We start from the raw sequence: 14,896 nt of genomic DNA, 5'->3' as shown, positions 1-14,896 counted from the left end.
TTAGGAATTTTAAAAGTAATAATAAATGTAGCAAATTAATTTAATAGATTTCCACATGGTTTAATTTTAGAAATAGCTTATGTGTCATCCTATCCACAGTGTTTTGCTTTAATATAATAGTAAGATTTTAATGTTAAAGACATCGCAATTTTAATGTTAAAGTTCAATTTCCAATCCAGCTTATCATACTGAGATTACGCCACGTTCCTAAATGGGCACGCGACCTAGGGTAAATGCGATGGATCTTGCAACTTAAGTCTAAGCTCTTACTACATAGTCTTGGTTGTACAAAGCGTACACTTCGACCTTCGTTGGTACCAACCAATATATGTCAATGTGTTACACCAACCATAGACTAGTGATATCTAATAGATTCTATTTATGAAAATAAGCTAAATCATACGTCTGATTATTAAAATAAACATGTTTAATAAGTTTTAAGCATGATAATTAAATTAAACATGTCAAGCAAGGTTTAAACATGATGTACATCATTTTTAAACTATTTGAAATATTAAATTCAGTCTGGTAAGGCTATGTGATGTGGTTAAAATAACAAGGGCTAGTTAAAGCATCACGTTATTATAATCACACTGGCAGTGAGGCTTTAGCAGCTCACCCGTTAACGAGTATGTTATGGATTAACTAGCTAGTTATAATGGTGAAGAAAATAAATAAAATGATAAATAAAACACAGATTAGTGATTAGTTAATATGTGGTCCATTGTGCTATATTATCATTATTATGGGTTGTGTACTTTTGTGGAGTCCTTCCTATAAATAGAAAGATCAAACAAACTATGTTCTACCTCAATATGTAATAAAGCTTGATTCATCATTTTCAAATATTTTTATTTCTGAATTAATTTACCTAATAAACCCTTTAATTATTATTCATGCCACAAACCACCTTCAAATACTTAAAGGCAGCAAACTGAATAAAATTTCCTACACTTCTTTAAAACACAAAAACCAAGTAAATAAAAATAATTAATAATAATAATAATAATAATATACTGTAATCAAACCAAAGGTCTCTTTTCTTCATCCTCTTCGTTTATCGAATTCTCATCTTTAACCGATTCTTTCGTCTTCGAGACCATTATTGGAGCCGGTTTGTTCTCGGGTAACATCTTCAACACGATTCCCATGGATATCAGAATCAAGCCCGTCCCATGTTGCTCGGTTAACGGCTTTGTGAAGATCAAGTATGATAGCAACAAAGTAACCGCCTTTCTAGCCGTTGTTATCTATGTCATTAAGACAAGTTCAGAAGCATGCAGTATAAATGTGATGGTGATAATAATATTGGCATTGAAGTTAAATGTACCATTGCTGTGGTGGCCGCCCCAAATATGGCGATTAAGGAAAGAACCGAGACTTGACCGACAAACGTTGCCATTGCTTCGAAGACTAAGACACCGTATACATAAGGATGCTGCACACAAATACAAAGATTGTCAGAAGTATGTAAAGGTCACTACTTTTTTTAGCATAGGTCAGTTTTGACTTTGTGGGTCAACCTACACCGTTAGAAGATATAATTTGGCATGAAAATCTTGAAACTTTCAAGATTTGTTTAACCGACACGATAAACATGCAATGATAAATGATTGCTACAACATGTTAGCAAAGCGGTCAAAATGTGTGGCCGTTCGTATCAAATCTTGACCGACTTAGGTCAAACTTATAGGTTTTTTGGTTGAAGTCAACCTTCAAACTTTTCAAGAGATGTTAATCACTAAATGGGTGTTATACTTGTAAAAGGTTTACATAATATTGAACTTGAAAGCTAAAAGGGTTGACCTTTTAAGTCAAACTAAGAAAATGTTGACTTTCTATGACAAAAATTGCAAAATTGTGTAAGCTAATGACACATAATAATAAAACAATTTCATAATTAATTGCAACTTGCAAAGCACTAAAAATGGCCAACTGAAATTAAAGAAACTTCACCTCAGAGCAAGAACTCCAAGCTTTAAACAACTCTCCGGTCAAAAGCATTGGTGGAATCAAAAAAGGCAAGCCCACAACGGTTGAGCAAAATAGCATCTCCGTCTGCACAAGAAACCGATCATTCCCGACCAAAAAAAGTCAACTTTTGAAAATTCCCAAGAACAGATCAAGTCACGTGCCCATAAACACAAAAACAGATCAAGTCACGCGCAAATCACCTGAGTCGTATCGGGATTCATGGTAAATATAGCTTCTTGAAAATTCCCAAGAAACGAATCCATGATCAACGCACCAGAAACCATCACAACACCGAGGATGCTAAAATTTGGGGACGTATTTGCATCCGCGAGGGTGAATAGTATCAAACCCACAACCAAAAGTAACGCGGAAACATATTCGTGGGGAGGGTATTTTCGTCTTAACCCGGGAATAAATGCTCCCATAATCATCACAGGCAGAACCTATCAAATTTAAGTTCAAAAAGTTCAACCAAAATGATATATTGTGATCAGAAATAACATGCCATAAAAAGACGTCAAAATTATGACACAGGACTTTACACAACCAAACATTGCATGGTTGCCATACGATTAAAAACGCATGAATATCATCAAGATATTGAATCCTTTAGGAGAATTGGAGGTATAAACAAGCCAAGCCGGCTCGTGAGCTACTCAAAATCAGCTCGTTAAAAGCCATATTGCACCAAGCATAAACGAGCATGAGATCGAGTGACGAGCCCGAGCACAACTAGGCTAAACAAGCCTATAATTTTTATTTACTATATTCAATATATATTTTTATATTAATAATTACAGTTTATATTACTGTTTATTAAATTAAACTAAAATATAACCAAATAATATATATCATGCTATATATAAAAATTAAGACTTATAAACACATAAAAAATTATTAAAAATGTATATAACTTAATTAATAAATATAAACAGTCAAGCCCAAGCCAAGTTCAAACTTTAGGAAAAGAGCTTGAAACAAGCCGAGCTCACATAAGTCAAACGAGCTCAAGGTTGGCTCGTCTTGTTTACACTCCTAGCGTTCTTCAACATGAGACACACTTTCAGGGTGATAATGTACAGAAAGCAAACATTGTCCGAAGCAAATTAAAATCTAAACTTTTGACATATACAGAAATAAAGTATTCACCTTGGTGGATTTAAACATGAGTTGAGCAGGGTAATTTAGGAAAGCCAAAGACCCTTTGGTGAGACCATGTGAACCCATGAGTACAGCCGAGAGCTTAACATATGTCTTCCATGGGTTCACCATTTGCTTGGTGGTGAACCCTTGCAAATAAATCAAAGCAATGTAAACCCATCCTTGAACAAATGTAAAATACCAGCCATAACTACACAAAATAAAATTTTCATGAAAAAAGTTTTAAAACATTTTTAACAATCATTAAATTCAAGATTTAGCGTAGATGACCAACCTGAATTTAAGACGATTATATACATATTCCTGAAAAAAAAATACATGAATGTATTCATTAGCATTAATCAACATAAAAAGAAACTAATGCTGCATTACTTACAAAACCAAAAGTCCATAGTTGACTTTTGATAGTCCAAGGATATATTTATAACGCTAAACATGAGTCACATGACAGCACATTATTCTAATCAAATAAATTAATAAAAAAATAAAGAAACACAATTTAAGATCACACAACTAAATATATCATGTAAAATTTGATTTTTGATAACCAAAATTTAGCATTTGAATCTTTAGACAAATGAATTGTTTTTTTTTTTTTGGTCAAATTCAACACAAACAATAAAACAGGTTTAGATTTCAAGTCCTTAAACAAAAAAACACGCAGAAATTAAATAAAGTGATCATCAAAAATTAAAATAATATATCGAAAACAAATTTTAATAGAACCTACCCAAAGAAGTTATCTTTAGCCATTCTAGACAAGTAACATATTAACTTTTTGCTAATTGCCTGCATATTTGTGGTAAAATTTAAGCTTCATTGGCTCTTTCTTAATCTTAGTCATTTTACTTTTTCTTTTCATATGTATGCTTTTAGTCTCTATTTTTTTTTTATTAAAGATGTTGAGCATTTGATTACTTCCTTGTAGCTTTGGTGCAACCTAAAAGGGACCTACTCAACTTATAAAAATAACTCTTTTCTCAATTTGGTGTCAAGGAATAATCCTTCCAAAGGTTTGTTTGTTTTAAATTTTAATCATATCATCATCTTTCTTTGAGTTTGAAACTAATTTAACAGGTTTTCCATACCAAAAACAAATTATTCAAAAATTAAATATTAACTTATGTTCCTAAATAATTAGTTTCTGTGAAAAAAACAAAATCTTAACTTCAAACTCAAAGAAAGACAATGATATCATCCAAAACTTCAAACAAACAAACCTTTGCATTATTCCTTGGTGCTAAATTGAGAAAAGAACTTTTTTTATAAGTTGTGTAGGACCCATTTAGGATTCACCAAAACCACAAGGCAATAATCAAGTACTCAATATCTTTAATAAAAAAATACTGACAAAAAGCACACATATGTAAAGATAAAGTAAGAGTTAAGATTAAGAAAGACTCAATAAAGCCTAAATCAACCAAAAGTATGCAGGCAATTTACACAAAGTGCTGCATGCAAGCCATAAACTTCATCAAGAATTCAAGATCAATCCATCCCCACATTAATTTAATATAAAGTTATTAAACTTATTGGCACATTTTGTAGATTCTCTAAAAGAAAACCCAAATTCTCAAAAAAAAATAAAATTAAAATAATAATAATAATAATAATAATAATAATCAAGCATGGGTTTGAAGAAACCAAGATTCTTCATGCTTGAACAATCTTTCAGATCAAAATTGGTTTTTTAAAGAACACCCATTCCTGAAAAATCTCAGAAAATCAAACAAACCAAAATCTTGAAAAACCTCAAAAATCAAACAAGAGTTTTAAAGAAATCAAGATTCTTGAATAGTCTTTCAGATCAAAATTGGATTTTTAAACCCAAATCCTGAACAAACTCAGCAAATCAGACATGGGTTTTAAAGAACACCAACATCTTGAAAAACCTCAAAAAAATCAAGAATCTTGACCAATCTTTCATATCAAAATTAGGTTTTTAAATAAAAAGACACCCAATTCCTGAAAAACCTCAGCAAACCAAACATGGGTTTTAAAAATCTTGAAAAAAAATCTCAAAAACCCTAAAAAATTACTAAAAATACAAACTTTATAAAAAAATTACCTCACAAACGCCATTAACAAGGTAACCAAAGAAGAACCCAGAAGAGCAAATGAGAAACTGTTGCCATTTGGGTCGATCAGAAAGAGAGATACCAAACAGAGATCGAGATTGTTCTTCGTTGTTCTTCATTCTTGCTGTAAAAAGCTAATAGCTTTTGGTGTGTATGTGTATATATATTAATATTAATTGATCATCAAGTGGGATTTGTGCATGTAGTTTAAAAAAGAATTGAATAGAGGGAGCGTATCGGTTCAATCACGTTGTTGAGAAGACATGAAGCATTAAGGGTGGGTTTTACATTTAATTTGGAGAGAGATGAGATGAGATGGAGTTTGCAAATACGGACAGAGTCTGGTTTTGTGAGAAGCCGCCAACTCATGAAGAAGGAGAGGAGGTGTAATATTATATTAGGGGTTTTTCTTTTTCAACAAACAATGTATTGTTTTCTTAACGGAGTGGGATGGATCCGTCTTTTGATTCGGGGAAAACCATCATAACATCTGTGAACACTCGTCAGAAATTACGACAGTGCGTTTAGTTCAAGGATCTAATTGATAAATGTCACTTACTCACCTAATCTCTCACCCTCACCTCGATGCCACTAAAACTAAATAATAGGGCAAGAATCAAACCAGAGTCACTTGAAACACCAGGTCTCTTTCTTAATTCTCCATCATCAGCTCATTGGTTAACTAAAGCATTATTACCTATTGTTTTATTATTTTTATCTTTTTTTTATTATTGTTATTATTATTATTATCTTTTATTTTTCAAACAACAAAATAATCCTATTTATTACCAAGCGTCAGTTGATTAGCTGTAATATTATTATTTTTCTTATGTGAAGCCATAGTTTGGAGTTTTGTCTGAAGCAATTTGTTATAAATTGAGCCGGATAGGTCTTCTGACAGGGTGCCAGGGGTGTTGGATTGTCGGTGCCTTTTTTGTTAATAAAAAAGTAAAATAAAATAATATTTTTTAAATTTAGTGTAAAATGTCATTTTCGTCTATGAGGTATGATCATCACTCTAGCCACCCTCTACCATTTAAATTTCAAAATATATTGAACATAAATTTGGAATTCTGATGGTATTTATACAAATTACGCAACTATTGTGAAAGTGTTTACACTAACTTGAGGATAAATGAATTTTATTCAAAATAAAAAAAAGCCCAAGAATCGTCAATAAAATATATCGAACGGGGATTCGGAGTTATTAAAAAACCAAGAAAAGTGGGTTATCATCAATCCAACACAAATGTAGTCGAAAGAAAGCATAAGGAATGCATAATGTACATAATATGATCCTGGGGAACAGAGGGAAAGTGATTTGTCAAAGGTATAAAGGCGACGTACAGCGCCTTTTGTCGTGAACAATGCTGCATAGATACTAGTTAATCATCAAACATACACGATAACGAAACACAAAATAGCCCTTGTACAAATTTGGTGGAGTGTATATAAAAGTTTTGCCTGTGTGCTTGTGATTAATTCTAGTAGGTTATGTCTAGGATTGTTTATAAAATATGAAGTAAAACATATACTTCAAATGAATTTTAGTTTATTTTGTGTCATATTTTTTATATGTTTCATATTTCTTATAATTTAAATAGGTACTAAAGTATTGAATAAATGAATGTGAAATGTGCAAGATCTATGTGACAAACTCATATTTCACATTTTACATCTAACACAACGGATTACTTAAATAATATATGAGTTAAATTCTAATATCTGATCTAGAAAATGTTTATTCCGCAAATCAATAAATGATAGGTGAATCAAATTCGAGCATGTTCTTTTAAAGTCGTGCATCGCTTAAAAGGTATTTTTCAACTCATAATAAAATGCAAATCGGATTTGAGTATCTGTTTTTATTACTTGTCTCTCTCTAAAATCATATATTTTAATACTAGTAATAAGTAATACATTAATACAATTCTAGTATACGTAATTTTGTACTCATGAATCTCCAAAATTGTCTTTTCTTTTGCCTTATATATAATCATACGTAGTATCTACCTTTTATAATCATGTAAGTCATGGTTTATTTACTATTTTTGTAATAAAAGTAATATAAAAATGAAATAACAACTCTAAAAATCACATTTCACGCGTATAAAACAACTATAAAATTAAATCTCATGATTTTCTATAAACAATGATTTGCTATTTAAACCAACACATGATTTTCAATAAAGTGATTTTTTTAAACCAAAACATCCAATGTCCTAAAAGCTTCAAAAATCTCAACAGGACATGGGTTTTTAAAACATTTCTTAAATGTAAATATCGTTATTTTATATAGAATAGAAAGTAAAATATATCAATACTAGCTTTTATCGTTCGTATTACGGTGGTTGTTTTAGATTTTTCGTTTATAATATTGATATATTTTTTTAGATTTTAATTTTATTTATTGTAAGAAAATTAATAATTGGGGTTTGATGATAAAAATGTTTCACAAATAAATGAGATGTTATAACCCGTTTAAAAGCTATATGGGTTTGGTGAGACCCATGTCCCGCTTATTTTTTTTTTACTATAAAGTTGTTTCTTAATTATAAATTATACTGTTTTAAAAAAATCGGATATTAATTTTAGTATATTTCTATTTATATAATTTTCATATCAAATATTTGATGGATTAATTTTTAATTTAATAAGATGTTATAACCCGTTTAAGGTTATCTGGGTTTGGTGAGACCCATACCTGTAAATTCGGGTCAAATGCAGGAATCAATCAGAGAGCTTTTAAAGGGTTCGTTTATATATTTAAGATTAATATTGTATCCCATACAATTTGAACTATTTTTAATAATAAGCTATCTAAAGTGTCAAACATAACATGAATCATATTAATAACTCCATGTCCTTGTTTTAGAGAAGATAAATAAAAGGAAGTAAACTAACACACCGGCCATTTTACTAAACCTACTTTTTATTAAATTTAGGTTCATTACCATACATGTTCGAATTAAATCACAAGAAAAACACAACACGCCATATAATTTGTCTTGCTGGCTTCTTTTGCGTGACTAAATAAAGTAAAAAAAAATAAAGTGACAATTTTTTTATTTTTATTTAAAAAAACATAAAAAGTTGTTAGAGGCAATTGCATATATCTCCCTTCAAGCATACAAAATTGCATATTTTCTCAAATCATGCTTGAATAATATTGTAATATGATCGTTTTTCGTATAACATTTGAAAATATTGTTTAATAATTTAAATTATACAAATATATTCAACTTATAAATAAAGAAATGAAATTGTGGTAAATTATATGAATTAGTTTTAAACCTGTCCATTGTTCAGGTATTTTGAATGTCATAACTCTCTTTCTTTAAAAGTGCCATTTCGTTTGCCTCATATATCATTATATGTGATTCATATTTCAAGTATCTAATATTTATACTTGCATAAGCTAATAAACACATGGTTTTATGTACTTAGTATTAAAGTAATACAGAGTACTTGATATCTACCTATAATATTAAAGCAACATAATTTTTATGCCATACAATTAGACTCTTGTTGTTGGTGAGATTTGAACTCACTATCTTGCTTTAAAAATGTTTATGACTTATCAACTCAACTAGGTTGAATTGATGTTAGTCTTTTATTTTTCTTAATTGGTATAGATTCAAAATTCCATTTTATTCCTTTTAAAATGCAAATTCAAATTATTCTTAGTAATCTATGTATTTTAGGAAATTATTTATATCTTAAGAATCCATAAGATAAGTTAATATGTATATTATTAAATTTAACATTTTTGTTTTACTATTTAACCACCCGTGTATCACACGGGCATTATCCTATTAACGTAAATAGGATATGGATCAATAAAACTTACCTATATCATGACTGTAACAATGACAGCTAATAACATTAAGCCAAATTTATAAATATGGATCAATAAATAATAATAAACCCTTTACAATATAACTATATAAAATATACATAATATCATATATCAAGCATATATCCAAGACACATAAGTTACAATAAATATATGTGACTACTAACTAAAAGCATGTTATGGATACAAATACAATACACCAAACAGAAGAAATATACTAGTTAGGGCTTGTGACCTTGTGTTGCTTTAGAATGATAAGTTGGGCTTTCAAAAAGGGCTTCAACATCATGGGCCCTAGCAAGGAAAAAAATTAAAAAACTATTAATTAATTTAATCATTATTGGAATACTGGTTTTTAACACTCACAACCTTCACCCATTAACCCGTTGCCTGATAACACTTTTACTTTTTAATTTCTTATCCACCACTTACAACTTTTACCTTATTTGTTTTTGTCACTTCCCACTAACGGACAACTAATAATTTGTCACTTCCCACCACTCACATATACTATTATTATCGTGGTATTGTTTCAAATTATATGAATTGGTTGTGAAACAAAGAACTAGAAATTCGAGAAAAGGTGGCTAAAATTTTTCATAATTGATTAATAATTACCCAGTGTAATTGAACCGTTATATTATGTCAAAACACGATAGATACCTGATAGGTATTTCTATTAAACTAATACACACACCCGAAACCAACGGGTTTGCGCAATACCCAATGGGTACTTAGCTGAAATAAAACCGACAGGTTCCAAAACTGAGTGTCGGGTTGGGATTACCTAAACCCCTCCCAAATCCAATCCACGGTCATCACTAGATCAACCTTAACAAAAAGTCTACATTGACAATGAGCTTTTATGTTGACAATTTGCACAAATGGCAAAATTAACCATTGATTAAACCTCTACATTGATCAGTAAAAACAAACAATGTGTACCATTTACTTGGTACCATCTTCAATAAGTCTTCAGCAAATTACATATCTTTAGGTCACTTTTATTCTCATGCTATAAAGCCAAATACAATAAAAATAATTTATGTTTCATGCAATGAAAAAACACTAGTAAAAGATGCAGTGAGTGTAACAACATGAGGAACTCATGTCCTGCTTAAGAAAACATGATTGAACTTGTGAAATGCACACAAGATTAGAAAAGTTACACTAGCCGGATATGCAATATTAAACTAAGATATGTACTCAGGATCCCTCTTACTGTCTCATATCCCTTGCATTCGTGGCACCTACAGCAAATGGCCGTAACATTAATGGATTTCGTCCAATGTATACCACTACGATTTGCGAACTTGTAACCGTGCCTAACATTATAGAACGCATTAGAGAGATGCAAGCCTACCTATAGAATATGCTTTTCGCATGTATAGTTTCAACTTTTCCTATATACTCAGCAGGTTTCAACTACTATCATACCACATGCGAATATGTGGCATGATGGGTCAAGCATTTGCACATTCGATTCCATCCACACTGAAAACAAGAACAAAGATACGCCTGACATACGCGTTTTAGACTGGCATGATTACCAATCAAAAGACATGAGTGATATACATCGAAGGAAATATAATATGAAAAGAACTCTTAACCACATATACCATCAATCAAGATGAAATCATGAGCCTAACAATGACAGCTAATAACATCAAGCCAGATTTATAAATATGGATCAACAAATAATAATAAATCCTTTATAATATAACCATATAAATACACATAATAGAATATATCAAGCATATATCCAAAACACATAAAAGTTACAAGAAATACATGTGACTACTAACTAAAAGCATGTTATGGATCATACAATACACCAAACAGAAGATACTAGTGTTATTGGGCTTGTGTTGCTTTAGAATGATAAGTTGGGCTTTCAAAAAGGGCTTCAACATCATGGGCCCTAGCGAAGGAAAAAAATTAAGAAACTATTAATTAATTTATTTATTACTGAAATACTGGTTTTTAATACTCGCAACACTCACCCGTTGGCTGATAACACTTTTACTTTTCGATTTCTTACCCACCACTCACAACTTTCACCTTATTTGTTTTTGTCACTTCCCACTAACGGACAACTAATAATTAGTCGTCAGTAGAATCCTGAATTTTCATTTATTAAACGAAAGAACATAAACGAATTTTTCACTAAACAACTTACAAACCATTCACTAAACGTTGATTCATTTACAGCCTAGGCTCAGCTAAACTCGTTTAAACCCCTAGATTTTACCAATAACCATAGACTTGTGCACACCACACGTTCATGATACACGTTGCACCCACTAGCTACATTTCAATTCTCAACCTAACATTAAAATGCCACGTGTACCTAGCATTAGTCAACGATTGACCAAACACCCACACGTGTAAAGTGACTAAACATGCAAGCTGCCACGACATCACTATCACACCCTTTTGTCTTTATTTAAAATCCACGGTAAAAAAAATAACGTTTCATGTTAATAATTAACAAAATTAAATAAAATGGACGGTGGAGCCACCGCCACTCTCCTCTCGGCCACGACGGCGAATAACGCCGGAGAACGGCCAAGGGAACCGTGGAAAGAGAACTTGTGAAGAGTATAGTTTACGCCGGACTCGATGCCATTATCACTTCGTTTTCGCTTATATCTTCCATCTCGGCCGGTCGTCTATCTTCCGGTGAGTCTGTGACTTGTTTGGAACGTGTCTATACGTAATAAATGAGTCACTTACTATGGCGCGTGTCAGAATTCTATAAGTTCAAGATTTTTTTTGTCGATTTGTTTATGTCACACCTTAAATTAGTAACTTGTACTAATTTTATTTTTATGTTATTTTAAAATATGGTTTTATAATTCTTAAATCTTTGTTATTAGGTGTTTAGTATTTTATTCAATTTGTGTAATACATGAGTTTATAACCTAGTTACGTATACAACAAGAAATTTTGTGCGTATCTTATGCCTTATGGTAAGATATGCATTATTTTCGGGTTGAATTATTATAATTATTAACTTTTACTTCTTTTTTTGGTATAAAGGTATTTTTTTAACTATATGTAATGTAATTATAACTTTTTATTTCCCTAACTAATCTTAATTATAAAATGCTACTAGCTAAATTATCAATAAAAAATTACATAAATGATTAGGAGTGATTGTTTGGAATTAGATTTATCAATTATATATGTGCCTACTTTTTAATAAGTAAAAAGAAAAATAACCGTTAACTTTTATTTATGTAAATATTTATTTATTTGGTTTAAATTTAAGTTTCTTTAAAAATTTAAAACAATCCAACTTGAAATTTTAATTGATAAACAACTTAAAACATATTTTTAAATTTTAACTACATGTATAATTTAAGTTTTATTATTTCCATAACTAATCCAGAATGATTAAATAGTTAAATAAAAGTGATTTGCATCTGTGTAATAAACTTTTTATTTACTTTGCAGTTTGCAGTGCATATATAATAACCCATATATTTAGAAATAATAAAAAATCGTCACTGTTTGTGTCATTGTAGTTGATGTGTTGGTTTTGGGGTTTGCAAACTTGGTGGCCGATGGAATATCAATGGGGTTTGGAGACTATGTTTCTAGCAACACCGAACGAGACGTGGCGGTGAAGGAGCAGCTTGTGACGGAATGGGAGGTAACGAACCACCGAAGACGCCAAGAACAAGCGTTAGTTGACCGGTATCTAGCTCTTGGCATGAACATCAATGATGCAACAACGGTATATAACTATAACTTTATAATATATTAACGAGTGAACTGAGGTTTCCGTCTATGTTGTCCAAACCTGGGTTTTAGTCAAATAGTTTCAAATGTGATTTTTATTCCTGTGGGTTCATTTAACTTGCAATTAAACTCGAATTCACTAATATTCTTAAGTCTGGTTGTTAAGCTCATCAGTCTGGTTCTTAATTCGGGTTGTTAACCCGAATTCACTCATCAGTCTCTCCTTCACGTGAGGAGCAATTTTGTCTTTTTTTCCCCAAAATGCACCCTAGCCCCTCACGTGATGGGGCTTGCGAATTAGGGTTGGGATTCTTTTTGGGAGAAAAAGACAAAGATGTCCCTCACGTGAAGGACACGCTATGGGGTTAACGGCCAGACTTAACGGGATTAGTGAATTCGGGTTTAATTGCAAGTGAAATAAAACCACAGGGACGAAAATCGCAAATTTGAAACTATTTTTCTAAAACCGCAGATTTGGACAAACCATATGGACGAAAACCGCAGTTTACTCTCTACTAATTAACAAGTTAAGTTGCATTCTTACTTTATTGATTATTTGAAAGTTAAAACTACTATTGTTGCTATTAAGGTTGTGAACATATTTTCAAAGTATGAGGATATCATGGTGGATGAAAAGATGGTCCAAGAGGGAGTCTTATCACCGGACGAAGGTGAGAAGCCATGGAAGAAAGGTTTGATAACATTTGGAGCATTTTTAGTGTTTGGTAGTTCTCCTATTCTTGCATTTATCATCCTTATTCCGTTCACCCACAACGACACGCATAAGTTTATAGGTGCATGCATTTTTGTCCGCGCTTGCACTCGCAGCTCTTGGAGCCGCGAAGGCGAAGATCGCAGGGCAGAATTACATGTTATCGGTGTCCGGGACCTTGTTCAATGGTGCACTTGCGGGTTTTGCAGCTTATATGATTGGGTGGGTGCTTAGGGATGTGGCTAGTTTAGAAGATTAGATATGTTGTGTCAAATTAAACTCAAAAGAGTCGATGCACAACTTATTATGTTTTGATAATTTGATAATGCTAATGATCTATATTAGGATTATGGTATGACTAAATTGCCCTTGAGTGCTCTTTAACTTTGTGGATGTGATGGGTACAAAATGGTGTCAAGTTTTCATAGGTTTAAGCAGAAAGAAAGAATCTTTTGTCTTTTAAATTTTACAAAAAGTATTTTGTAAAAGTTGAATTAAAAAACAAATTCATGTAAATTACAATATTGCCATGGTAACCACTAAACCATGAGTTTTAGGGATGTTGAAAATAGGGTGGTTCTTGTTATTGTCAAGAATTTTGGATTGAGACATCTATTAGGTCGTGTGTTATACTTGTGGGGTGACTGGGGTCCGACTAGAGATTTTAACACACTAGAAAGGTGATAGCATAATTTTTTGGAAAACACAGATACTAGTAATAGTAATCTGTAACATGTTAATTTATTTTTGAAAAGATTCGAAGAGAATAAAGGTTTGTTTATAAAGTGTACTATTTTTTAAGTGTATACTTAAAAAAAGGTTTTGAACCTTAAAAGCCATGGGAAATGTTTGTTTAAGAATGAATTAATAGGAAAACACATATGCTAGTAATCATGTAACATGCTAATTTGTTTTGGAAAAAAAAGATGCTAGTAATCAGGTAACATGTTAATTTGTTTTGGAAAAAAAAAAGGTTTAGGAAGAAAAAAGTTCCACATAGATTAAAGGTTTGTTTATAAAGTGTAACTTTCTTTGTGTATTATAAAAAAAGATACATTTGGAGTCTGTTAATGAGTAACTTCTTAACAACTTCAAAGAAAATTGCTAAACGATTCAGAGTTTACCTCTTAATTGGTTAGACGGTCATATCTCTTAATGATTTAGCATAAGATTGCTAAACAACTTATATTTAACCATTTGTCTAAAGTTTAACGTTAGACAAGCTTTCACTTGCTATATAATAATGATGCTAAAAATATCTTATCGTGTTTTTGTTTTTTAGCAAATGAAATTCAATTAAATATGAATGTTTATGTTTAGTATTAAAAATGCATCTAGTATGAAAGCAATATGCATGCTTTTTACCAA

The 14,896-nt window shown here is 31.2% G+C and overlaps 1 protein-coding gene and 1 pseudogene across 2 annotated transcripts; one reads left to right on the top strand and one right to left on the bottom strand.

Moving 5' to 3' along the window:
- Window positions 1–887: 887 nt before the first annotated feature.
- On the bottom strand, window positions 888–5,415 carry LOC143565060 (UDP-galactose/UDP-glucose transporter 4-like). Its single transcript, XM_077052156.1, has 7 exons — window positions 5,204–5,415; window positions 3,410–3,438; window positions 3,124–3,325; window positions 2,175–2,417; window positions 1,957–2,058; window positions 1,331–1,438; window positions 888–1,250 (listed from the first exon to the last, which is right to left on the bottom strand). The coding sequence occupies exons 1-7, from the start codon at window positions 5,330–5,332 to the stop codon at window positions 1,023–1,025; spliced, it is 1,041 nt and encodes a 346-aa protein (XP_076908271.1). The 5' UTR covers window positions 5,333–5,415; the 3' UTR covers window positions 888–1,022.
- A 6,159-nt stretch (window positions 5,416–11,574) lies between these two features.
- Window positions 11,575–13,898, top strand: LOC143565071 (uncharacterized; annotated as a pseudogene). The gene is made up of 3 exons (XR_013140991.1): window positions 11,575–11,751; window positions 12,600–12,811; window positions 13,406–13,898. The product of XR_013140991.1 is annotated as an uncharacterized LOC143565071 (transcript).
- Window positions 13,899–14,896: the final 998 nt, after the last annotated feature.

The sequence above is a fragment of the Bidens hawaiensis genome, unplaced genomic scaffold (assembly GCF_021521415.1).
Source record: "Bidens hawaiensis isolate Kalapana, Puna unplaced genomic scaffold, B.hawaiensis_p1.1 tig00022253_1, whole genome shotgun sequence".
In the NCBI taxonomy this organism is placed as follows: domain Eukaryota; kingdom Viridiplantae; phylum Streptophyta; class Magnoliopsida; order Asterales; family Asteraceae; genus Bidens; species Bidens hawaiensis.
This window is presented reverse-complemented; position numbering and strand designations above follow the sequence as displayed.